Here is a 21,917-nt window from a genome sequence, read left to right as displayed (position 1 = left end):
GATACATCATGCCTATTCGGTCAGGGCAGCCTAAAAAATGTTGAATTTTAAGAAAACAAACAAACAACAAAAAACCTTGGTTGACTGAATTGGCCAATTGTTCGTAGAAGTAATCTATCATTTTCACTGGAAGGAAAAAACATATGAAATCCAGTGCAATTTTTATTCTTACTGTCATATAACCTAATTAATGGTTCCATGTAAAATCTGCCACCATGGGACTTTCCTTACATAGCACTTATAGTGTCAATAGAAGTAGTGGTGCATGTGTTGACCAACACACCCTGTCCACTTGATTGTGTCTTTCTTAAAGGAAGGGATTCTGTCCTGTATATCTTTGAATGTTCAATATCCAGGGCAAGACCTGGCCCAGAGTAGATATACCTGGTGGTTTCCTCAACTGAAGTAAATTGTAAAATGACTGGGTTCTCTAAGTTCTCTACAAGCTCCAAATATTTTATTCAGGAATGCTGAGGGCTCCATGGGTGTTTGGTCCTTACCTAGGCAGAGGTGTGCATTCCATGGAAAAGAAAGGCCCTGAACTCCTGAAGCGTAAGTCCTAATGTGGCAGGTTAAGCACAGTAATCCCTCTTAGAGATACTGACTTAGTCTGGGTTACTTTGTTAAAGTGATACACTGACTTTTTAGGATAATAAAATATTTCAGTGCAGAGTCCTGAAATCACTCAAAGAGCCTACGCTTCCATAAATAAAAGTCAAAAAAGGACAGTACAAATATACAGGTGAAGTAGTATCTCAGAATATGAGTGGCCAAAATCTGGAAGTGCCTCATGGACAAGACACATTCTGAGCTGCCATCTGAGAGAGGAGTTGCACTTTACTGCTCCTTGAAGCTGCTGTGCTGCTGTATGCAGGAATTATCTCCTTTTAAAAGACTAATTTCCTGAAACATAACACAATTCCCCTCACAGCTGACCAGTGAGTGAACTTCACTCATTCTCCTTCAGAAATAACACATTGAGTTTTGCTTCTACAGTGATACTTAATTCCATCTACTATGTGAAAGTGGCATTTCATAAAGAAGCGGTCCTCAACGCTGAGGCATCCTTTGCCCTGAGGCAACCTTCTCAACATTGGTCCTCTTACCTTGTAAACCCAGAGCGTAAGCAGTAGATCACACCCTGTAAAAATAATATGCATAATTCACTTAAGTGAGGAAAAGGACCTTGGTGGAAACAATGGGGGCTATTCATTTCCTAGTGCTCAGAGGTAACACCACCCCCTCCTGCCCCTCCTAGCCGTAGCAGAGGGAAAGGGACCTGCAGTGTGTTATACCAGTCTATTATAGGAGCAGATAAATGAATACTATGCTCCAGATTTTCTATAGCAATTACTTTTTTTAACACATGTATAAATGCACGTTTTTAGCTATTTTAACCACTTCCCTATCCATATGTTGTTTGAAGAGTGAAGAACATATTCGACAAAGTGGATTGAGCGCAGGAAGCACTAATTTTTGTGGCTACAGAGACAAATCAGAAACCGCTACTTATATTACCAGTTTTCTCCTATAAATCTTCGGAGGACTATTTCTACACTAGTTCCAATGTAAATTATAGATGCTTTGCATTTTCTAATCCTTTTGTAACTATGAATTTCTTAAGCTCCTCGAGAGCCTCTGTCACAAAAGAGAAAAGATTTTCAAAGCGGTTAACTTTAGTAGGAGACATTGCATATTAAATATACTAAGCTCTGAACTCAGTGTTTTGCCCCTAGAGCCTTCACTGCTGTGATGACCGTATTTCCATTTAAAAGGACAGAAATGGGGAAGAAACGATGCTGTTTCCAAGTGCTGTGGCCGGTTCTGCCCTCTAGTCAAGCGGAACGGATCCTGGGAGACCCTGGGCGGCGGGGAGGGGATGGTGTGTCCTGTAATTACCCGGGATCTAAGGTGGTAGCTGGCCCTTCCGCGTGCAAACGCCAACAGCGGCATCGGAAACGATAACCGGTGTCCGAGGACGCGCAGCTCCGGGAGGTTGGGGGGACGGGGGGCTCGCGGGGAAGGCTGAAGGCTGGAGGCCGGATGCCGTCGGCCTCGCGGAGCCTCTCTGCACTGTCCATACTGATGGGTTCCACGTCTGACACAGGAAGGCAGAGTGAGGAGGAGGCGCGGAGGCAGGCGACTGAGCCGCGCACCCGGCTTTGACGTCGCCCAGCTGCGGCTAGAAGCTCGCGCTCTCAGCACGTAGCGCACAACGTGACCACACACAGCCTTCCTCTCCGGCAGCCCGGCAGCTCGGCAGCCCAGCAGCCCCACTCTCGGCTTCGCCCTCCTCCTCCTTTCCGCCTCCGCTGCGCGCACCCCCGCGCACACCCAGGGATTCCGGCCGGCGTCTAGCCCTCGGCGCTTCGCCGCCCGGCCCGGGCACCTCCGCCGCAGCTGGAGCCCGAACGGCGGCCACGCAGCCGGTGTCCTTCTCAGGCGGCCGCTCCCGCGTTCATCTCCGGATGCCAGCACTACGTTAGCCCAGGCGGGGAACCCCTTCTGCGGCGCCCTCCTCTAAACTCCCGCCTGTCCCGGCCGCCCCCACCCCTCCACCTGGCGGGGGCAGCGCGGAAGCGAAGAAGACGCGCGCGGTGCCGGTGGGCACGCGTAGACGTGTGTGCGATCCTCTCTCTGCATGGCATTCTCCGTCTCCTGCAAGTGACGGTGCCTGGACTCCGCTTTCGGCTCCCGGAATTGGTGCGGCCGGTCTGAGCCCCCTCTTCGCTGGCGTGGCGCTAAAGGCTATTTTGGAGAACGGTGGAGGTGGCCGCGGCGGCGGCGGCGGCGGCGGCGGCGGCTGAGGCTGGTGCCCGAGAAAGCTCCAGACTCACACTCTGCGCCCTGTCCGTCCCTCTCCTCCTTCTTACCCCTCCTCCCTTCCCTTCCTCCCCACCCCCGTCCCCCTCGCCCCACTCCTCCTCTTCCTCCTCCTCTTCCTCCTCTCCCCGCTCGGCGATGCGAGCCTGTATCGTGTAACAGGATTGGCGTTGCAATGGCAACTGATGGAATGGGGGAAGGCAAGACAGCAGGGCTGGGGGCTCCGGACTGCGAGCGGGCGGGCCGCTGCCGCCGCTTGACGCTCCTCCGGGGACCTTCGCGAGTTACTTTGTAAAGGCGAACCCAAGCGAGGAAGCCCCTGCTCGGTGCCCCGAGTCAGAGGCCACTTCCTGCTCCCTGGCTGCCCGCGTCAGGCTCGCACCGCTCGGCACACCCGGCCCCTCGCCAGCACCCGCCGCCGGCCCAGCGCGCCGCCGCCGCCGCCGCCGCCGCAGCAGCAGCTGCGAAGACTCCGGTCCGCTCTGCTGAAGAACACTTCGCCTCACGGCTTCGCTTCCCATCACGCCCCCTGCTCCTCCCCGGCGTCTGCGATTTTCCCAGGCGCCCAGTGTGAGTGAGGCGTGCGTGTGAGTCTCTGTCAGGGTATTGTGTTGTGGGAGAGAGAGTGTGTGTGTGTGTGTGTGTGTGTGTGTGTATATGAGTGTGGGGTGTGCGGGGCTCCTGCGCTCCGCTCACGGCCGCCGCCGGGGAAAGACAGACGGACTGCGCTTCCCCCTTCCGCGAGCGGTTCCCGGGCACCTCGGCTCGGCTGGGGAGCGAGCGGAGCGCGCCCGGCTGGCCGCCGGCCACCAGAAGGTCCCGCTGCGTCCGCCCTGGGCTGGATATGTTCATGTTCACGTGAAGATGGATTTAGTGTACGGTCTCGTGTGGCTGCTGACAGTCCTCCTGGAGGGGATCTCTGGCCAAGGAGTGTACGGTGAGTGGAATCGCGACGCTATTGTGACCTTGCGATTCTTAGGGAAGATAGGCTGGTGAGCGAAAATGCACGACTCGCGCCGTTCCGGGGCCCCTCCCGGCGTGGCTTTTGATTTCCACTTCATCACGTTATTGGGAGCGATAAGGAGGCGGCGAGCGCGCTGCGAATCGGGCTGCGAGCCGCTCTCCCAGCGCCTCGGCTCGGGCTCGGAGTTGGGTCGAGCCGGCAGCCCAGCACTCGTGCGAATAAGTGGCTTTGTACTTGATTTATCCTCTCTGGGGACCCGAGCTCTAGCAGTCTTTGATTTAATAATGATTTGGCTCCTTGCATGCCTTGGTGTCGGTGCCGCGGTTTCCTCCAAAGGGAAGCTTCGAATGTGACCCCAGTGAGCTCCGCATTCTTCTCCGCCCCGTGTCTCAGCCTTCTCTTTTCTTTTTCCTTTTTTTTTGGGGGGGGGGGGTCGTGGGGAGAGTTGAATGCCTGCTTGACTTGACTTTCCAGCTCAGGAAGTGGGTTGACAGTCGAGTTGCGTTCTGCACCAACCGTTGCCATAAGCACTGACTTGGGGAGGGGAAAATAGCAGGCAAGATTCTCGGTGCCAGACACAATTAAGGGACATGTTTATGTGAATGGATGAGCAAATGCATGAATGAACGGACGGCCAAGTCTGCGCGTCTCGGCTCCGGGGCAGGACACTAGCTCACTGCAACAGGAACATAATCTCAGTTCTCCGGAAAACGCAGGGCTGGGAGGGTTAGGACGGAGAGAAGGGTGAACGTGTTAATTCGGATGTTTTTAAGTCCTCAAGAGCCAATCCAGGTTCCTTCGCCTGTCAGCAGTTGGCACCCTTGGTTTTCGGGACTGAAAGATACACACACACACACACACACACACACCCTCTGGCTCAAGTGTGAGTCTTCTCCTGGGTTAAGCAGGCGGTGCTACAAAGGAAAAATAACTTTTGTGCTCTCGAGCTATGGTAGGAAGGTTAAGAGAACAGCCCTTGAGGGGTCAGCAGGCCGAGACTCACCCACAGTTCCCAGGCTAGGGCCGACATCCAGAGAAACTGTGTGCTGGAAATTTGGCAGCCCGCCTTTGGTCTCCCTCGGGGTTGGGACCCCAGCGCTGCAGTGCTAGGCACCGGCTGCCCCGGGCAAAGGACATGAGTGTTCGTGGAAGCGCAGACCCTAGAAGTGACTTGGGAGTGGGCACGGATGCAGGGGGACCTTGAGTCCTCAAACTCTCTGGGAATGTGGAGTGCGCAGTGGGCAGGTGTTTGGGAACCGAGGCGGGAGGTCCGCCTTTACTCTCTCCGCGGTGTCTTGTGCAGGGCTGAGCGGTGCAGGGGAGTGGTGGGGAGAGGGTCAGGAGCGGCGAGCACTGGGCTCTGCTTCGCCTCATCGGCCACTCCCCTTGCCTGTCTTCCTACTTCCCTCCTTGGCTCTGGCCAAGAGATCTTCACTTTCTCCCACCTCTAAACATCTTAATTTCCCCTCTCTCCTCACTCCCTCTTTCCCAAATGAAAGAGAGCTTTCTTGGTGATGGTGGTGGTGCTGGTGCCGCTACTGCTGGTGTGTGTAGGAGAGATGCTGAGGTCTTGAACCTCTTGGCTTAAACCGCTTGGCTGATGGCAGGAGGTGAGGCCTTGAGCAGAGCAGGAATTCATTTAGTGCTCTTTTGACTTCTGCTGGACTCTGGTGTCCCGCAGCTGAGAGTGGCTAGGATTCTAGGGATGGAGGAATGCTGCAGATAAGATGGAACCTTCTCGTGTGAGTCTGAACTCTGCTTGTCCAAGTCTTTATTTCTCTCCCATTGGTTCAGATTAGCTCAAATAAAAAGAGTTTTTGTTTTGTTTTTTAAATGTGTGTGTGTAGGAGATAATGAGAAGTGAGAAAAATCGGGGTGGGGGGTAGGGGATGTTCTGGAACTGTCTGGATTAGAAAGGGTTCCATCATTTTTCTGTCACTGTTTGTCATTCAGATTGTTTGTCCTGGCAAGTCTCACGCTGGGCGGTGGGAAAGTGTAAGATTTAGGAGTGGAGACAAGTAGAGAACAATTGCATCAAAACAGTCCTGGGCCTTGCTGCTTAACAATAAGGGGGAAGGCATTTCTGCTACTGAGCTGACCGTTGTGAAGGTGGTGGTCTTTTTTTTTTTCTTTTACTATTGATGTGGTTATTAGTCACTTAGCTAGGAGTAGAATTGGCTTTGTTTGAAAATTAGTCAGCATCTCTAGTCGTTATAAATGTCATAGCTATCAGGTGAGTGAATTTATATATTATATAAATAATTATATTTATATATTACTTTTCAAATATGTCTTACAAATCACAGAAGTTAGATTCTCAAAGTGGGAATCCGCACCCTTCAGTATGAGCATCACCTGGGAACTTGTTAGGAATGCAAATTCTCTGACCCCTCCCAGGATTTCTAAATCAGAAATTCAGAGTCTGGGATCCACATTCTGTGTTTTTCACCTCAGGTGATGATTAGGATGCATGCTAAAGTCTGAGAACCACTGATAAAACTTCCCATTTCATTGCTTTGACTTTGTAAACCATGACCTTTCTTAATCTGAAGTAGTTTTATTGTGTGTGTGTGTGTGTGGAAGCATTTATGGGGAGAAGATTTTATTTTTATTTAGCTATAAAATATTGATTAACTGTAAGAAGGACGTAGACATAAGAGTTAGTGTAAGATTATAGAGTGTGTTTTGAACACTTTACATGAGGAGTCTGGAAGATGATTAATTTAAAAAAAGCAGTGCAATTATAAACAGAGACTTCAAAGACCTAGATAGGAACTTTGCTAGCATAAGTCTATATCTCTGTCACCCTTTATTTGCCTGTGTTTGCCAGATGTAAAACCATTCGTGCTACACACAAAGTATTATTTCTTAATATTGTTTTCTAGTAGCTAAGTTCAAGAGAAAATAACATTGTTTTATCGGTAATTCAGGCAAAATCACTTCACTGTAGCCTAAAACTAATTACATGATTTAGAAATATATCATTGTAACCTTTCTTCCTTGATATAGCTAGTCAGCCCTTCATTCTTCTACTGCTAGCCTGGACAATTCTGAGCATGAAATTCAGATGTTTTTAAGTAATCGAGACTATTTGTTTTAATATATAGATTATATTGTCTTGAGTTACTGTAGTCTTCTTCCTATTGTGTTTGGTACCGTGTATCAGCTTGGTACCGTGTGCACTACTTAAGTATAAAAGTTTCTGCTATAGACCTAGGGACTTACTGTCATTTATCTGGGAATACTGCTTAGCAGACTTACTGCACAGTAGCTGAGATTTGTGTATATGTGGCATTTGGGTAAGGGAGATTATCTTTTGATTTATATCTGCCTGTCTCCGCTCCACCAATGATTCTGATGTCATTAAAAAACACTTTTTAAAAATGGCATTTTTCCCTGTAGATATCTATATTTCTGTAGTTTTTATTTTTTAATTTTTTTAATAATTTTTTTTTTGGCCATGCCATGAGGCTTGTGGGATCTTAGTTCCCCAACCAGGGATTGAACCCGGGGCCATGTCAGTGAAAGCGTGGAGTCCTAACCACTGGACCACCAAGGAATTCCCTGTGTAGTTTTTAAAATCAATTTTCTTAAGTTTTTATATTCTCCCATTTTGAATTAAAAAAAATTTTTGGTATTCAAGCTTTTTCCTCAAAATAATCTTGGAAGTTTAAAGTTTTATTTTAATTTTCTTTTTACTATATTATACGTCACTGAAAACCAAGAAGTCATTAAAGAACAGCGAACTGGTATCCATTTTTGGCATTGTTAATTTTGTTGCACTAAACCCATTGCATTACGTTTAGGATAACTGATTAAACATAGCATCAAGGGTCACAATGTAAACCCCAGCTAGGTGTATATGACTGCAATACTTAGAGCTGAGTGATCCAAAGTATTTTCCTAGTTTTGAAAGTTTTCTTTGTAAGTTATTCTGTGGATGTTTAACTGTGTTTTATAGAGAACCTGTTGATAATTACGTAATTTTGAGAATCATATCTCCTGTAAACTTCACAGTTGTCTTGCTTAAAAAGGAAAAAACTGCTCCATTGACACACACTGTATGTTTACTTCTGACCTATTATACCCTTAATTTCCAAGGAGGCTAATAAAAGATTATAACTGCATTAGCACAGGACAAATCCCCACTGCAATTGAAAAACAAAATAAAAGTCTATGTCTAAATAGATTGTAATGGGAGCCAAATCTACCAATGACTTGGTGTCCTAAAATAATTAATGTACTGCCCATAAATAGCTTGCAGGATGTGCTAGAAGCAATAAATAGAATAAGTTTATCAACACATCTGTATGACAAATTAGCAAGCTGTATTCTCTCAATTCAGGTAATATCAATTAGTCTCATAAATTTTAAGAATGACACCCCAGGCAGTAGATGACAGAAAAGACTTGGTGGAACCAGGGGATAAGGTAGACAGGAAGGATCTGGAAGATCTTTCAGACTGTCAGTGGGTTGAATCTAAATGTACAGATTGACCCAAAGGGATAAGAGTGCTCTGGGAGGTCAGTTGACCATTACATCCAGTCCCAGGATGTTTCCATCCTCACAGCAAAATTATCCCAAGGTGCATTGAATTGTGATTTTTGTCCTGTTTGAGTTTGGAGAAACGCTGTGATCAGATTCTGCTTTTGACTGAACACATATTTAGGGTGTCAGCCTGTGGGAGATGACTTTAATGAGTGTTGCTAAAAAAAGGTAAATCTGAAGCTCTGTCATATGCAATTAGCTTTAACCTTCTCTCTTCCCACTCCTTACCCCACTGTCCCTATATGCACACAAGAACACGCACACACGCGCACGTACCCTGGATCATCACCACTTTGGTCACCATCACAGGAAAAGTGGGCTGTCCTTTGTATCTTGAGATTATTTTTGCACATTCAAGGTTGTCCTTACTGGCTGTGTTACTGAGAATTTGCATGACAAATGAGCAGATTATTTTATACAGTGTTACTTGCTCATGTCCTGTTTGTCCCTGGGAAGTCCCTAAGTGGGCTATTAAGTACTTTAGATTGAGCAGGTTGAACATTAAGCCTAAGGAATCATTTTCTAGAGAACAAATCAGTGAGGGTGAATAGATGTCATAAAAGAAATTCAAGAAAGGCATTTTTCACGATCTTCATTATCTTGGCTTAATTTTATTGTCTCTGATACCAGCTCTTCTTACTGATATTGTAAAATTATTTTAGTGTTTGTTTTGTAAGGCAAACCACCTTAAACCTATTTTGAGAAACAGGTTTTCCGGAAAAAATGTGCTCTGTATTCTTTTAAAATGTACTGTTGTAATGTGATTGGGGTAGGGCTCATGGGATGCAACTAATAGCATGAGCCTGTGGGTTCAGTTTGTCTTAACACAGTGTTAGGAACCGTGATCTTGGGTTGCTTTCCACCTATTGAGATAATTCATCACTCATGTTCTCTGGCCTGGTCCTCATGCTTTGGGAAGAGTCTTGGAAGAGTTGGGCCCAAGACTCGAAACCCACAAAGTCAAAGGCAAAGAGTCAGTTATACCCGCCTAGTCCTGGAACTGAGCTCTTGGCAGCTGCAGTGAACTAAAGGAATGTGCTATCAGCTCCCAGTTGAACTGGGGGAAGATCTTACTTTCCCTTTTGGCTATTTTGGAAGGACAAGCAAAGTATTATATTGAATTCATTTCAAGTATGAACAGGGTGAACGTTTTTAGCTTCACTGTAATTGCCATTAACTGAATAGTCCCTCAAAATGAAATTTCATTTCTTTGCTTCAGTGACTGTCAATGTAAAAATATTACTTAGAGCAGAATGAATAAATGATTTCATTTATAGGCCACTGTATCCTATTTTTATTTTCAAATCCAATTAATAAACTTTTGGCCCTGTAAAATCATAAAGTCAGAAGAGACTTTACGATGGCATTAAATCATCTCACTAATTTATGACACAATGGCTTTATATTATGCTACTCTGATGGTGGTCCTATCCTATTCGTGAGATTTCTTTCACAACTCTTTTTTCCACAATCCAGACTTATTCACTGGATGGATATTTTTTTGTCACCTTGCTAAAATCCCTCATCTCCATTATTGAAGCATGCACTTAGTTATTTCCCATTTTATACCAGTACAATTCCATTTTTTTCTTAACTTATATGACCTTGAACTGATCCCAATTAAGCTCTCTTATATTGGTTTCTTACTACTTTTCCAAGATACTAATGCCAAGATACTATTTCCAAGATACTATTTCTGTCTTGTGTTTTAAAACACTTATTTCCTTTCCTGTTGATATAATTGATTGAATTCAGTAAGAAAGATGATTTCCATTTCATAATCTAAATCATACTTTCCCCAGGAGTTCACAGTCATAGAAAAGGATTTCAAATGTTAGGAACATTGTTTTTGGCTATTACACATTTACTATAAATTTACCAATTAAAGGCATATTATGGTAGGAGCAAAGGTATTAGGAATTATGACGTAACTTTTCTTTCTGTCTTTTAGTATGCTACCTCTATAACTTTACATAAAAATAGGAGACATCAGTTTCTTGCTATTCCCCATCAAAACTATACCAAGGACTATTGTGTGGTTGGCAGGTGGGGTCAAATATGTGACTTGTTACCATATCCCCAAGCAGCATATTTCTTGTCCTGTTTTGTTGGAATAAGAATGGGAGGGATAAAAATAATGGAGTGATTCTGTAGAAAGGGAAACATATATGTCTGAAAGAGAAAGGGTTGGTTCATAGCTAGACCTCCCACAGTCTTAAAGGACAGCACAAGGGGCAGTGAAATCTCAATGAGGTGAGTAGGAAATCAAATGCTGGCCTGGAAAGGCCATTCGAAGAATATATCTGTCCTTTAAGTAATAGCAAAACAGCAAACTATTTTATTTCTGAAATAAATAGAACTTTGTTCATGTGTGTCAAACGGAGGAAGAAAAAACAATGTCTGCCATTTGACTGAATGACAACTTCAGGGAGATTTTTCTGTTCTCCTGAAAGGGAAAGATAGAAAGACGAGGAATTCTTAAACAGAGCCTATGGTCCCAGTGGACCAGATTATCCTACCTGCCAATTGATTGTACTTAAGGAGAGATAGGCACAGGTTAAACATTGAGGCATTCTCTCTGTTATTTCTGAGTGGAGCTATGAATTTGGTCCAGGCCTTGCCTTGGGTCCACTTCCTACTGAAGAGGGGGAGGCTCCCACGAGTCTCCTGAGAAGGATATAAAACTCTGAGGAAGATATGCAACTTTTCAGAAATTTTCAGTAGGAATTGTACACAAATTCTGGTCAGATGGTGGGTAAGTTCTGGTAACTTCAGTCAGCAAATTAAGGTATAACTACTATGGATTAAACATGTAACTAAGTAGTAAGAGCTGTGAACTCAAAAAGAGTTTACTAGTTAATTAAGAAGATAAAGCCAAATGGAAAAACAAACAAAATAAGGCTATGAGAAATATACAAATATTTGTGCAAGACGAGAGAGCATTGATAGCTGCCATGGTTGGAGGAAACTTGAAAAAGCTGGTACGTCATGGTTTGAGACTTGAAAGTAGTTTGATGTAATATAAATAAAGAGGGAGGATAGGCCAGTGCTAAAGCACAGATCCCAGCTGCAGGAATAATAGGGCAGAAAGGAAAATAACCCTGCAGTACGTGTCTAGTATTAAACCTAAGCAATTTCTCCAAAGTTTGTCCCAACTAGAAAGATGTATCCATCATTAACCTATGGTAACTCCCTCTCCCCCAAAGTCTGTAAGTCTGTGAAATAAATTTGACTGTGTGATACTCTGGAACTTGCTCAGCTATTTATGTCTACCAAGTTCCTAGGTTTGTGTGTGTGCAATGTGGAGCCACCTGACCTTCTCATCAGGAGTTAAGGCAGTTGTCTCTAAAGTTCCTGTAGGATACTGAGCCCTCCCCAATTCTACGCAAACTTGGGAAGCTTTGAACTTACATAGCAGCGCCTTTTGGAGTTAAGGTCAAAGACTTTTCAAAGGCTATTTAAGAGTGCCTGCTACTTAGAAGCAGTGGACTGTGGGTCTACAATCATGTTGTTCTTTACAAATGTACAGCCACTGAGATGAATGCGTTACCTTTATGAAAAGAGGTATGTGGTTTCATTATTTATTTATTTTTATTCTTGTGCAAGGCAGCAAAAAAAAAATCTTAATCTCTTTATCCCTCAGTTTCCATACGTAATAAACTCTTAGGAAAGTGGGCTGTTATACAGAGAAAATGTAAATAACAGCAAGAATAAAAAAGTCTGGTTGCATTTTTATATCTGGAGTAGAGGGAGACTGCATAGCAAGTGTCCTTTATCTTCTTAAAAAAGTATACTCAGGTGGTCCAACAATTGGACCTCCTAGTAGGAGTGCCATTTGGTTCTCAGAACAGAGTTAAGGGGCTTGGAAGTAACAGGGAGAAAGTAATTTTTTTCTGGAAAAAATAATTCCCATCTGTCAGTCTATCAGAAAATAACTCAAGTGGTATATTTTTAAACAGTATATGTAATATTAATATGTGCATGAAAACGCCATTTGATATTGCATCTTGTATGCACATGTGGTTGATATTGCTCTTCAGGCTAGTCTCCTCTCAATCCATATAACCCTGGAGTTTTTCCTTTTGCTCCTTAATGGTGGGGGTCGGGAGCTGGTATCCCCACTCATTTAAGAGCTCTAGAGACAATTAGTGTCACCTAAACCTTATGACCATGAGTATATTTATATATGTGTGTGTTCAAATATATGTATAAATCTTGCTTTTGTATCAAGGAGCGAGAATAGTCTCAATGTCCTGCCATTTCGAGACTAATCTAAAAATGATACAAATAGGGATATATTTGTAAGAGACTACAAGTCATTGATAATTTAAAAAAAAACCAGAGAAAAATGAGAATAAATCATTAAGTGGGGCTATCACAGGTTTATTGTGTATTTGGTCCCAAAGTGACCAAAATGACTGTTTCCCACCTAGTCGCCTAATTATTTAAAAAAATCTATAGAATTAACTGAAAAGGCTGGGACCTTATTCACCATTACACTGTAACAGCTACATACATAGGAAAGCATTTTTATATATAATGGATTTCAATTATCCTTGGTAAACACTTATTTTCTATTTTTTGAGGGTGAAAGGTAATTCACCTCAATAATACCCATTCATATAACTAACTACATGGAAGAAATTCATTAGGCTAGTTTTCTGAGTGTCAGAATATTAGCTAGTTATTGTTTGGGAATATTGGTCAGGTACTTCTGTAACCAAACCAAAAGGTCATCTTTACTTGAGACTTTAAACAGGCAACAAAATTATTAGTTGAGAATAATTTTCCCCACTACGAGGGATGAAAAATATTGGCTTTGCTAAGCATGTCACCTTAAGCATATACACACAGTAGACTCTGTGACATGCACAGATTTAACTGACGTGTAGTTTTTGAGTTGTCAGTCTTATCCTGGTAGTATTTCAGAATTAGTGAAGTTATTATCAAGAAGTTGTATAGTTATTGTTTTTATCCTGGTTCTGAACTTGTTCATTCTTTTTCATGGCTTATTCTACACCCTTATTGTGATTCTCCCCTCATTCTTTTATTTACTTATGTTTTTCATTTGGTTCATTTTTCAAACTGGACTATATTACCTGTACCCTTTCTTTGTACAGAGCTGCTGTATTAATATTAAAGTTTTCAGTCTAAGTTCACAATTAATCAAACCTCAATCTTGGGCTAATTTTGTTCTTAATTTGTCATGTGTAGCTTCATCTAAGTGTAATTGCCTAAGGAGGTGCAGCTCTCTTCTATTCTGACCCTGTAATACTGCTAAGATTGGGGTTTAGAAACTTTCCGCTCTTTACCTAAGACAAGAATAATTCTCAGTGGGCCACAGCCTTTTTACTCAGAGGCTACTTATCCTCTGATGATTTTCTGTATCTCACTAACAAACATTCCTCTAGTTGCAGCAGCTGGGGTTAAAAGTGGCCTTCTTCCTGCTTCCTGTGATTTTATAATTTACTGTTGAACTCTATTATCATTATATGATTTTAGTTGATATTTCAAAAAGCATTTACGTTTTAACTTTTCTGTCATCATTGAAAACTCACTCGTTAATGCCTTAATTCTCTAAGCTTACTGATGCAAAGAAGTACTTTGAAACCTTTTAAGTTTAATCACCTCTCCAGTTTCAGAGAAGGTGTAAAGAAGATATCTATCTTCCTACACATAAACTACACATATATATTTGTATATATAGTATATATTCTAAAATATATATTCATATATATTAACTGTCTGAGTGTGTGGGTATGTGGGTGTATCTGTGTATTCATGGAGTGGGTCTCATGGCTGAACTTTAGACGAGGAATTGGATGGCTTTCTTGCTTCCCTTGCAAAGCTGACTCTGATTCAGTGTTGACAGCAGGGCATGCAATCTCTCATCTAACATTCATTTTGTTTTTAGATATCTTTTGTGATAATTCATGTTTGTATTGTTCACCAATTTCCAACATTACCTTCAGAAACTCACATTACTTTTTTCCTTCTATATCTTTGCAATTGACAGAAATGTTTCTTAGCTGCATAAGTGCAATACATGTGAAGTTTATTTTACCTGAACTATAGTGATGTATACACTTGAAGCCTAGGGTCACTTGCATACTCAAAAGACCATCCCTCCTGCTCTATTAGCCAGGTCTTTATACTGGTCTTTTCTCTTTTTTAAGTGGGAATTTAGAGCGTAAGGCATATCTGTCTTCAAGTATGGATTCTAAAATATATCTGTAAACCAAATTCAATTAACTTGGGTTATCTGCTCTCTTTTTCCATCTGTCATTGAAAAATAAACATAGGATATCGTAGTTTTTTCATAGAATAATTGCCGTTTTTCAAGTGCCTCCTATATGTCACACCTTCTACTAGGAGTTTTTTATACGTTATGTCATACTCTAATCTTTGAATTAAGTAGATGAGAAATCTGAAATTCGTACAGTTTAAATAACTACTATATAGTTACCGGTGGCTGAATTTGAAATCACATATGAAGTGTATATGAAAATAAATATTTGTATATATTCTTATATGTATTATTAAATTATATTCATATATGTGTGTTTATACCCAGTATGATGAAGCCATGCAAGTTACCTGGATCATCTTGTGCCATGTATGTGACGTCTCAGTCTATATTTGAAATGCAGATTAGGTGATAAATTCTAGCTTTTTGCCTGAGAAATAGAAATAGGTAGCTAATGTCAGCACTTTGTATCATAATTTTCTTACTTGGAAAAAGAAGATATGCTTTATAATTTTCGTTGTTTTTTTTTTTTCTTTTTAGAAGCAAAATGCCCATACTGAGGACTCTCTCTGATATAATTTATTTTTGGACTAGTAGGATATTTTAAGCATATTCATAATTAGTGACCTGTAAAAATGAAGACATGGCTCTACTAGATATTCTGCAGAAGTAGTTATATTCCTCCATGTAAAATAGGAAGCATGTGCTCATAAAAAAAATAAACTGTCAACTGTACTACTTTATTTTCCCCCAGGCTGATTAACAATCACTGGTCTTGGTAAGATTGATAGTTAAGTGTGATATGTGGCCTGATTTTTGCCTTGAGTTCCCTCTGGGTATTGCTTGGGCACTTTTTGCAGAGTTAATTTAGGAGACTGTATCAGCGTATCAGTGGGTTTCTATTCTTGAAAATCTTGTTGTGCTCAAGAGGAGAGTTGATTGCAAGCTCTGCCCCTTCTCTTAGCTGCCAGGGAGTTCCTCAAACCTCAAAGCTTACAAATTAGTGCAGTTTAGTGATTTGTTTTAGGCTTTTAGCTACAGCATTTGCGGCTATAAAAGTAATGTTTTTCCTATGCTTTTTGAATGTAGTTATTGTGTGATATAGTATAACCCTGTACCATTCTGGCTATTGTGTGATTGATACAGAAACGGCTTCGATAGGAAACCATTTCAAGCGAGAACAGGAAAGGTATTATATTCAGCTGTAATGCCATGCATTTCTAAACAGCTGATGTTTTCTTTAACTGATAACCACCCCCCAAATTTTCAGAGGCAGTTGAGCCTTTAGAACTTTAACTCTTAATTCAGTCTGGCTACAAGAGCAGTGCCCTGAAATTCACTATACATTCACAATTCACAATGTGGAATTCATTAATTCTTAGTATAACTGGGTGCTGTGATTGTTGTGTTTTAAAGTCAGACCTCTTTAAGAATATGGAGAAACATCGATTTTGTGAATTTTTCTCTAAAGAGTGCTTCTTCATATTCAAGCCAGATAGTTGAAACTAGTGGTCTATGACTTTCTGCACACTGAAAATTGTGATAATGTTGTTAAATGGAGTGGGCCATCATGTATTTTGCAATCTAAGAATCTCAAATTAAATTGCAAGCCTTTGTAAAGGAATAGAGTAAGAGATGAGTCAAATCAAAGTTCAAAAGAGTTTAATCATAGATTGTATGTTTTTCCTACCTCACATATTTAATGATATAGCTGGGAGTACTTACAAAAAATAGTGCACCCTGTTTTTATGTCTTTCTTTACTCCTAATTTTTGTATTTTATGATACTTTGGATGCAATGATCTATTTTGGATGAAGGTGGATAGTGTCTTAATGATTAGGTATAAAATTAGATACCTAAGATGCATCTGTATGTTATGGTTTATCATTTAATTGGATATTATAAATATTAACAATTAATATTAATTCAATTAAATGTCTAAAAAAAGCTGGAATAGAGATTCTTATGAACTTGAAAATGCTATTTAAATATCTTTAGTTGTGACAAAAGGTAAAGTCTAGATATTTTTAAAGATTATTTTAAAATTGTTCTAAGAAACTTTTCTGGTGGCTTAACTATTGACAGCTTCTCATTCATTGTACATAGCTGTCATCCTCCCAACAATCATTATGACATTGCAGAGGTTTTCTCATTATTAATGAAAAACTCAGCATTTCTACAAATGGGAAGTGTTTGGTAAAGCAAGTAAATGAAAAACAGTAAAGCAAACTTCCAGTATACTATTGTGTGCTGTTCTGGGGGGATTGGATTTGAAGTTGCATGTGGAGGAACAGGTGAGTTAGTCTGGTCAGAGTATTGGCCCCCAAATAGGCAGAATCAGCTGGAATCAATTTATTGCTATTACAGGAAAGTTGGGCCCAGGTCATGGGAATTAGTAGGATGGATCAAGGCAGGATGAGGTGCCTGCTTGTCAGAGACTGAGAGGCAGATTAACATGCAGGTGGTTTTGGAGGGAGTGCTCTTGGAAGAGAGGGAGGGAGCCGGAATTCAGCAGGGAGAGAAGTTGAGCTGCGATTCAGTTACAGCAGAGTCCTAAGCTGAGCAAATGGGGTACTGTGAAGTTGGGGTAGACCTTCAGAGATGTCCCAGATAAAGATCCTTTTCATCCCCTTTTCCACCAGTCACTGGGTGTGGGCTGCCCCTGGGGAGGGGGCAACATATCTCAGCTTCTCTTGGGTTGAAGACAAATCCTGGGAGAAACTCAACTGTGAGCAATCAGAAGGTAACACTCTTGGGCGTTGGGGGAATGAATGCCTTCATGCAGAAGGGGTTCTGGACAGTGCATCACATCTTCTAGACATCACCCCTGTGGTGTTCATATTGGCTTGCTTATGAAAGTTTATCCCTTCTGGGAACTGGTCCTCTGAGAGCAGGCCTCTTGACTTAGGGATACAAACAAGAAGAAAGTCTGGGATAAACTTCAGCCCCTGCTGCTGCTCCTGAACTCTGATACTCATCATCCCTTTTTTTTTTTTTTTGCGGTACGCGGGCCTCTCACTTTTGTGGCCTCTCCCGTTGCGGAGCGCAGGCTCCGGACACGCAGCCCCAGCGGCCATGGCTCACGGGCCTAGCCACTCCACGGCACGTGGGATCCTCCTGGACCAGGGCACGAACCCGTGTCCCCTGCATCAGCAGGCGGACTCTCAACCACTGCGCCACCAGGGAAGCCCCATCATCCCTTTTTTAACCACCTTTTCTAGATCTCCCTTACCCCCAGCTAGCAACTCTAATGGGCTGGTTGGTGTAAGCGACCCTGAAGGGCTTGGGATCCTGGTCTCTATGCCCTTTTCAGGCTGCTTCCACAGTTGCTGCATTTGTCAGTTTGCTTCCAGAATCAGGAGCGAGCACCAACAGATACTTAAGTGGGTCACCTGGGTGCCTGATGTCTTCTTCCCTCCTCACATTGAGTTCATAGCAGTCTTGCCTTCTCTTGACAATTAGGGTTAATTGTCCCTGCCTGAAAGGTGACTTTTTCTTGCCTGCTTGTCTTTTGCACAAGGAACCCACAGTGGCTAGATGGCAACTGTCACAGGAGTTTGAGACTCTTGCTCTTTTCCCTGGGGGATGTGTTACCCCTCTGGAAACCGGGAATCTTAGCCACACAGGGTCTATAATTATGGGGATTGGAAGCACAGATACCCCATATGGGTTACTAGGAGTGAAGGTAAAGGGACTCTTGGACCTGTGTGTTCTACTTGCTAGGGACACAGGTCCACATGATCATTCATTTAGGGTTATACTACATCCTGTGGGTGGGTACCTGATCCACTCAGGGTATTCTCCCCAAGTTGCTCTATTAGATGCTCTTTCTTCTATCATCCTATCAGATCAGCAGCTTTTGAGTGGCACATGATGTGATATAACCAGTGGATTTATGATCACATAGTCATCGCTGTACTTTCTTTTTTCTTCAGAGGATCCCTGTGTTCAGTGCAGTGTTATGAGGGATCCTATTTGGGTGGATTACATATTCTGAAAGCCCTTGGATTGAGGTGCTTGCTGAGGCCTTGTAGGCAGTAAATATAAACCCATATCCAGAATATGTGTCAATTCTAGTCAAGATGACTCTCTGCTCCTTCATGTCTGAACGGAGTCCAGTGTAGTCAGTTACCACTGAATAGCTGGCTAGTTTCCTTGAGGCATGGTATATGTCAGGGTCTCTCTTACTGGTAGGTTGGACATTTAGCATCAGTGGTAGCTGATAAGCCTCTATGAATGGGAGCCTATGCTACTCAATATATGCATAGTGTCCATACTTTTCACTGTGGCTGCTTTCTTCTTGCACCTATTGAACAACACTGAGGTGACTGATGACAAGCTGACTGATGTCAACTGGTCAAGTCTTTATGTCTATTTGGCTGTTTATTGCTTTACTCTAATTACTATTGCTCTGTAAAAAGCTGTCCAAACTTAGTGGTAGAGAACAGCCACTTTATCATGTTCATGGAGTCTGTGGGCCAGGAATTCATACAAGGGACAGTCAGAATGGCTTATTTTTGCCCCATAGTTTCTGGACCCTTACCTGGGAAAACTTGAAGGCAGAGGGTGACTTGACATCTAGGAACTAGAATCATCTGGAGGCATCTTTATTCTGGCTGACAGCTGAGACCTCATCTGGTTGGCAGGTAGAATGCCTGTATGGGGTGTCTCCATGTGGGCTGTTGCATCGTTTGGGCTTCATCACAGCATGGTGGCTGGATTCTAAGAGCACGTATCCCAAGAGGATAGAAGTAGTCTCCTGGGATCTTGCTTGGGCAGCCACGTGCATCAATTCTATATACTCTTGTTTGAGGCAGAGACAAATGTCCACCCAGGTTGAAAGGAAGGGACTATAGATCCCACTAGTTGATGGGAATAGTGCCAAGTTCACATTGGAGGAAGGATTTGTGTGATTAGAGAAATTTTTGCAGCCTTCTTTAGAAAGTACAGTCTGCAACATGACTCTTTCATGGTGGATGCTCTCTTGGGGGCAATAACATGGTAGACAAAGATCTGTCTACTTTGTGCCCACTCCAGGCATCCAGCCAACCAACCAGCCAAGCTATTCACTGCCAATAAATAAACAAGTATATATTTAAATATATAAATAAATAAATAATATAAATACTTAAATAAATAAGTATATATTCTTACCTCATCTACTTCTCTTTCCACACAGAGTGTATGATCCCTGAAGTTCTGTCCATGTTCTGAGGGTAGATTTCCCCTCACCACTGACTTTGAAGACACCCCCTAGTGGGGTGCAGTTCCTTTTTAGTATGTACCACATATCAAGCCAAACCAATCTCTAGACCATTATTGGACTTGGTGATTATAAGGGACTTCCCATGCAGTCACAGGTAGGAGTTGATGATAGGGAGCCAGTGCTCATTAGTCAGGGTAGATGTAGGGGTCCGGACCACCTCCTCTGCATGTAGCTCACTTGTGCATTCTCTGTCTACTTGTGCTCAGTCCCAAATATACCATTTTTATCTAATAATGGATTAGTTCTGGGCCTGCTTGACCTTGCATGACTTGGCTGACAGAATCCAGCTTATAATGGACATATTTGGCTACATGGTCTCTTGATAGCCTGTGGTCAGGCGCTCTGCCTCAACAAGGCTCGGTAGTACCTTATAATCTATTTTCAAATGATTTTTAATTCTCTCTTGCAAATGACATGGGCTTTCTTAAAATCTTTAGGTGTTTATGCTGTAATTCTCTTACTGTGGCTTGCCATAAATTCTATGCGGTATTTTCTCCCACCAGAGATACTTCTAATATCGTGGAGTTTGTGGGATCATATGGCCCAAGCTTCAGGATTTCTTCAGTGAAACCTGTACCTTCTGCAAAGCCTTTGACTTCCCTATGCCCCATTCCAACCCAGCATCCTTCTGTCACACATGGTAAATGGACCAGATCAATATTCCTAGCATAGGATGTGTTCCCTCCTGAATTTAAAGAGGCCTGTTAGAGATTTTGCTTCCTTCTTATTGATGAACGACGTGAGATGCAATATTTTGTCCTTTCCTTATAAAGAGTTGTCCTCGCATTACTCAGGTCTTAGAACCCTAAAACTTTCATTGGTAAGATGTTAACTTTGCATTCTCTGAGCACATGTGTTTTTCCAAGGCTTCTAAAGTACTTGCCAATTTTTGCTTATCTGGCCCACTTAATGGGATGTGATTGATATAATAGACCAATGTAATGTTTCACATAATGTCCAGTAAGTTCATATCCTTATGGACTATTTTATGGCAAAGGATGAAAAACTTATAATCTTGGGTCAGGATGGTAGATGTATACTGCTGTTTGCCCCATGTGAGTAAGAACTGCTTCTGGTTCTTCTTGATAGAGATGGACAAGAATGCATTTGCTAGACCAGTTATCAATTACTGTTACTTAAAGTTGTATCAGTCTGCTCTATCAAAGATACCACAACTAGCCACACACCTGTGATTGATGCTTCTACTTGGTTGAATATCTGGTAGTCCACTCTCATCTTCCATCATCCATTTGGTTGTTGTATTGAGCAGACTAGTGAATAAAATTAGGACATAATGTCTCCCTTAGGGTTTGAAGAGTGGCACTAGTATCTTCCATTCCTACCGATAAACAATATTGTTTGTGATTTGCTATCTTGGTTTAGGGTTGGGATAATAGATATTTTAGTGACTCCCCTCACCCTGGCTGCCACTCTGCTGCTTTTTATGATTAATTGTGCTAACATTGCTACTGAGGCTTAAGTGCTTCAAACTGGCCTGTATTATTTAGAGATCCTATCATTCCCACTGCTGTCAGGGAATCCAAGTCTGTAATGACATCTCCTGCTGTCAGTCCTGACCTCAGCAATGTCAAGACCCCTCTCACTGGTGCAGACATAGTCAGTTGCTGATTTCTCTGGCTTTAAATAGTATATGTACTCAAGCTTTCCCACTCTCTTAACCTTTTAGAAATATTCTTTGTTTAGTCACTCTGTGATAAGAGTATAGTGTTTGGTCTGGTTAGCCCCATTTTTTGAACAGCCCAGAGATAATGAAACCCCTTTCCCCAAATAACTAGTAGTCTTGGTAACATTTAAAAATACTCCATTGTCATGCATCGTATTTCTACGCCTGACCAATTATACATTTGGTTTCCAAGAGGATTGTTATGGACTAAATTATGTCCCCCAAATTCCTATGTTAAAGCCCTAACCTTCAATGTTACTGTACTTGGAGATTAGGGCTTTAAAAAGGTAATTAAAGACAAATGAGGTCGTAAGAGTGGGACTCCAAGAGGACTGCGTTCTTGTAAGAAAAGGAAGAGATACCAAGAAAACACTCACACAGAGGT

The 21,917-nt window shown here is 42.4% G+C and overlaps 1 protein-coding gene across 1 annotated transcript in view; it reads left to right on the top strand.

The window, feature by feature from the left end:
* Positions 1 to 3,304: 3,304 nt before the first annotated feature.
* The window catches only part of MDGA2 (MAM domain containing glycosylphosphatidylinositol anchor 2), an 851,876-nt gene continuing 833,263 nt past the window's right edge, over positions 3,305 to 21,917 (top strand). The window contains exon 1 of the mRNA XM_032624718.1: positions 3,305 to 3,760. Coding sequence (XP_032480609.1) covers positions 3,481 to 3,760 — 280 coding nt within the window. The 5' untranslated portion in view covers positions 3,305 to 3,480. The remainder of the gene's footprint in view (positions 3,761 to 21,917) is intronic.

This window comes from Phocoena sinus, chromosome 2 (genome assembly GCF_008692025.1).
Source record: "Phocoena sinus isolate mPhoSin1 chromosome 2, mPhoSin1.pri, whole genome shotgun sequence".
Taxonomy (NCBI): domain Eukaryota; kingdom Metazoa; phylum Chordata; class Mammalia; order Artiodactyla; family Phocoenidae; genus Phocoena; species Phocoena sinus.
This window is presented reverse-complemented; position numbering and strand designations above follow the sequence as displayed.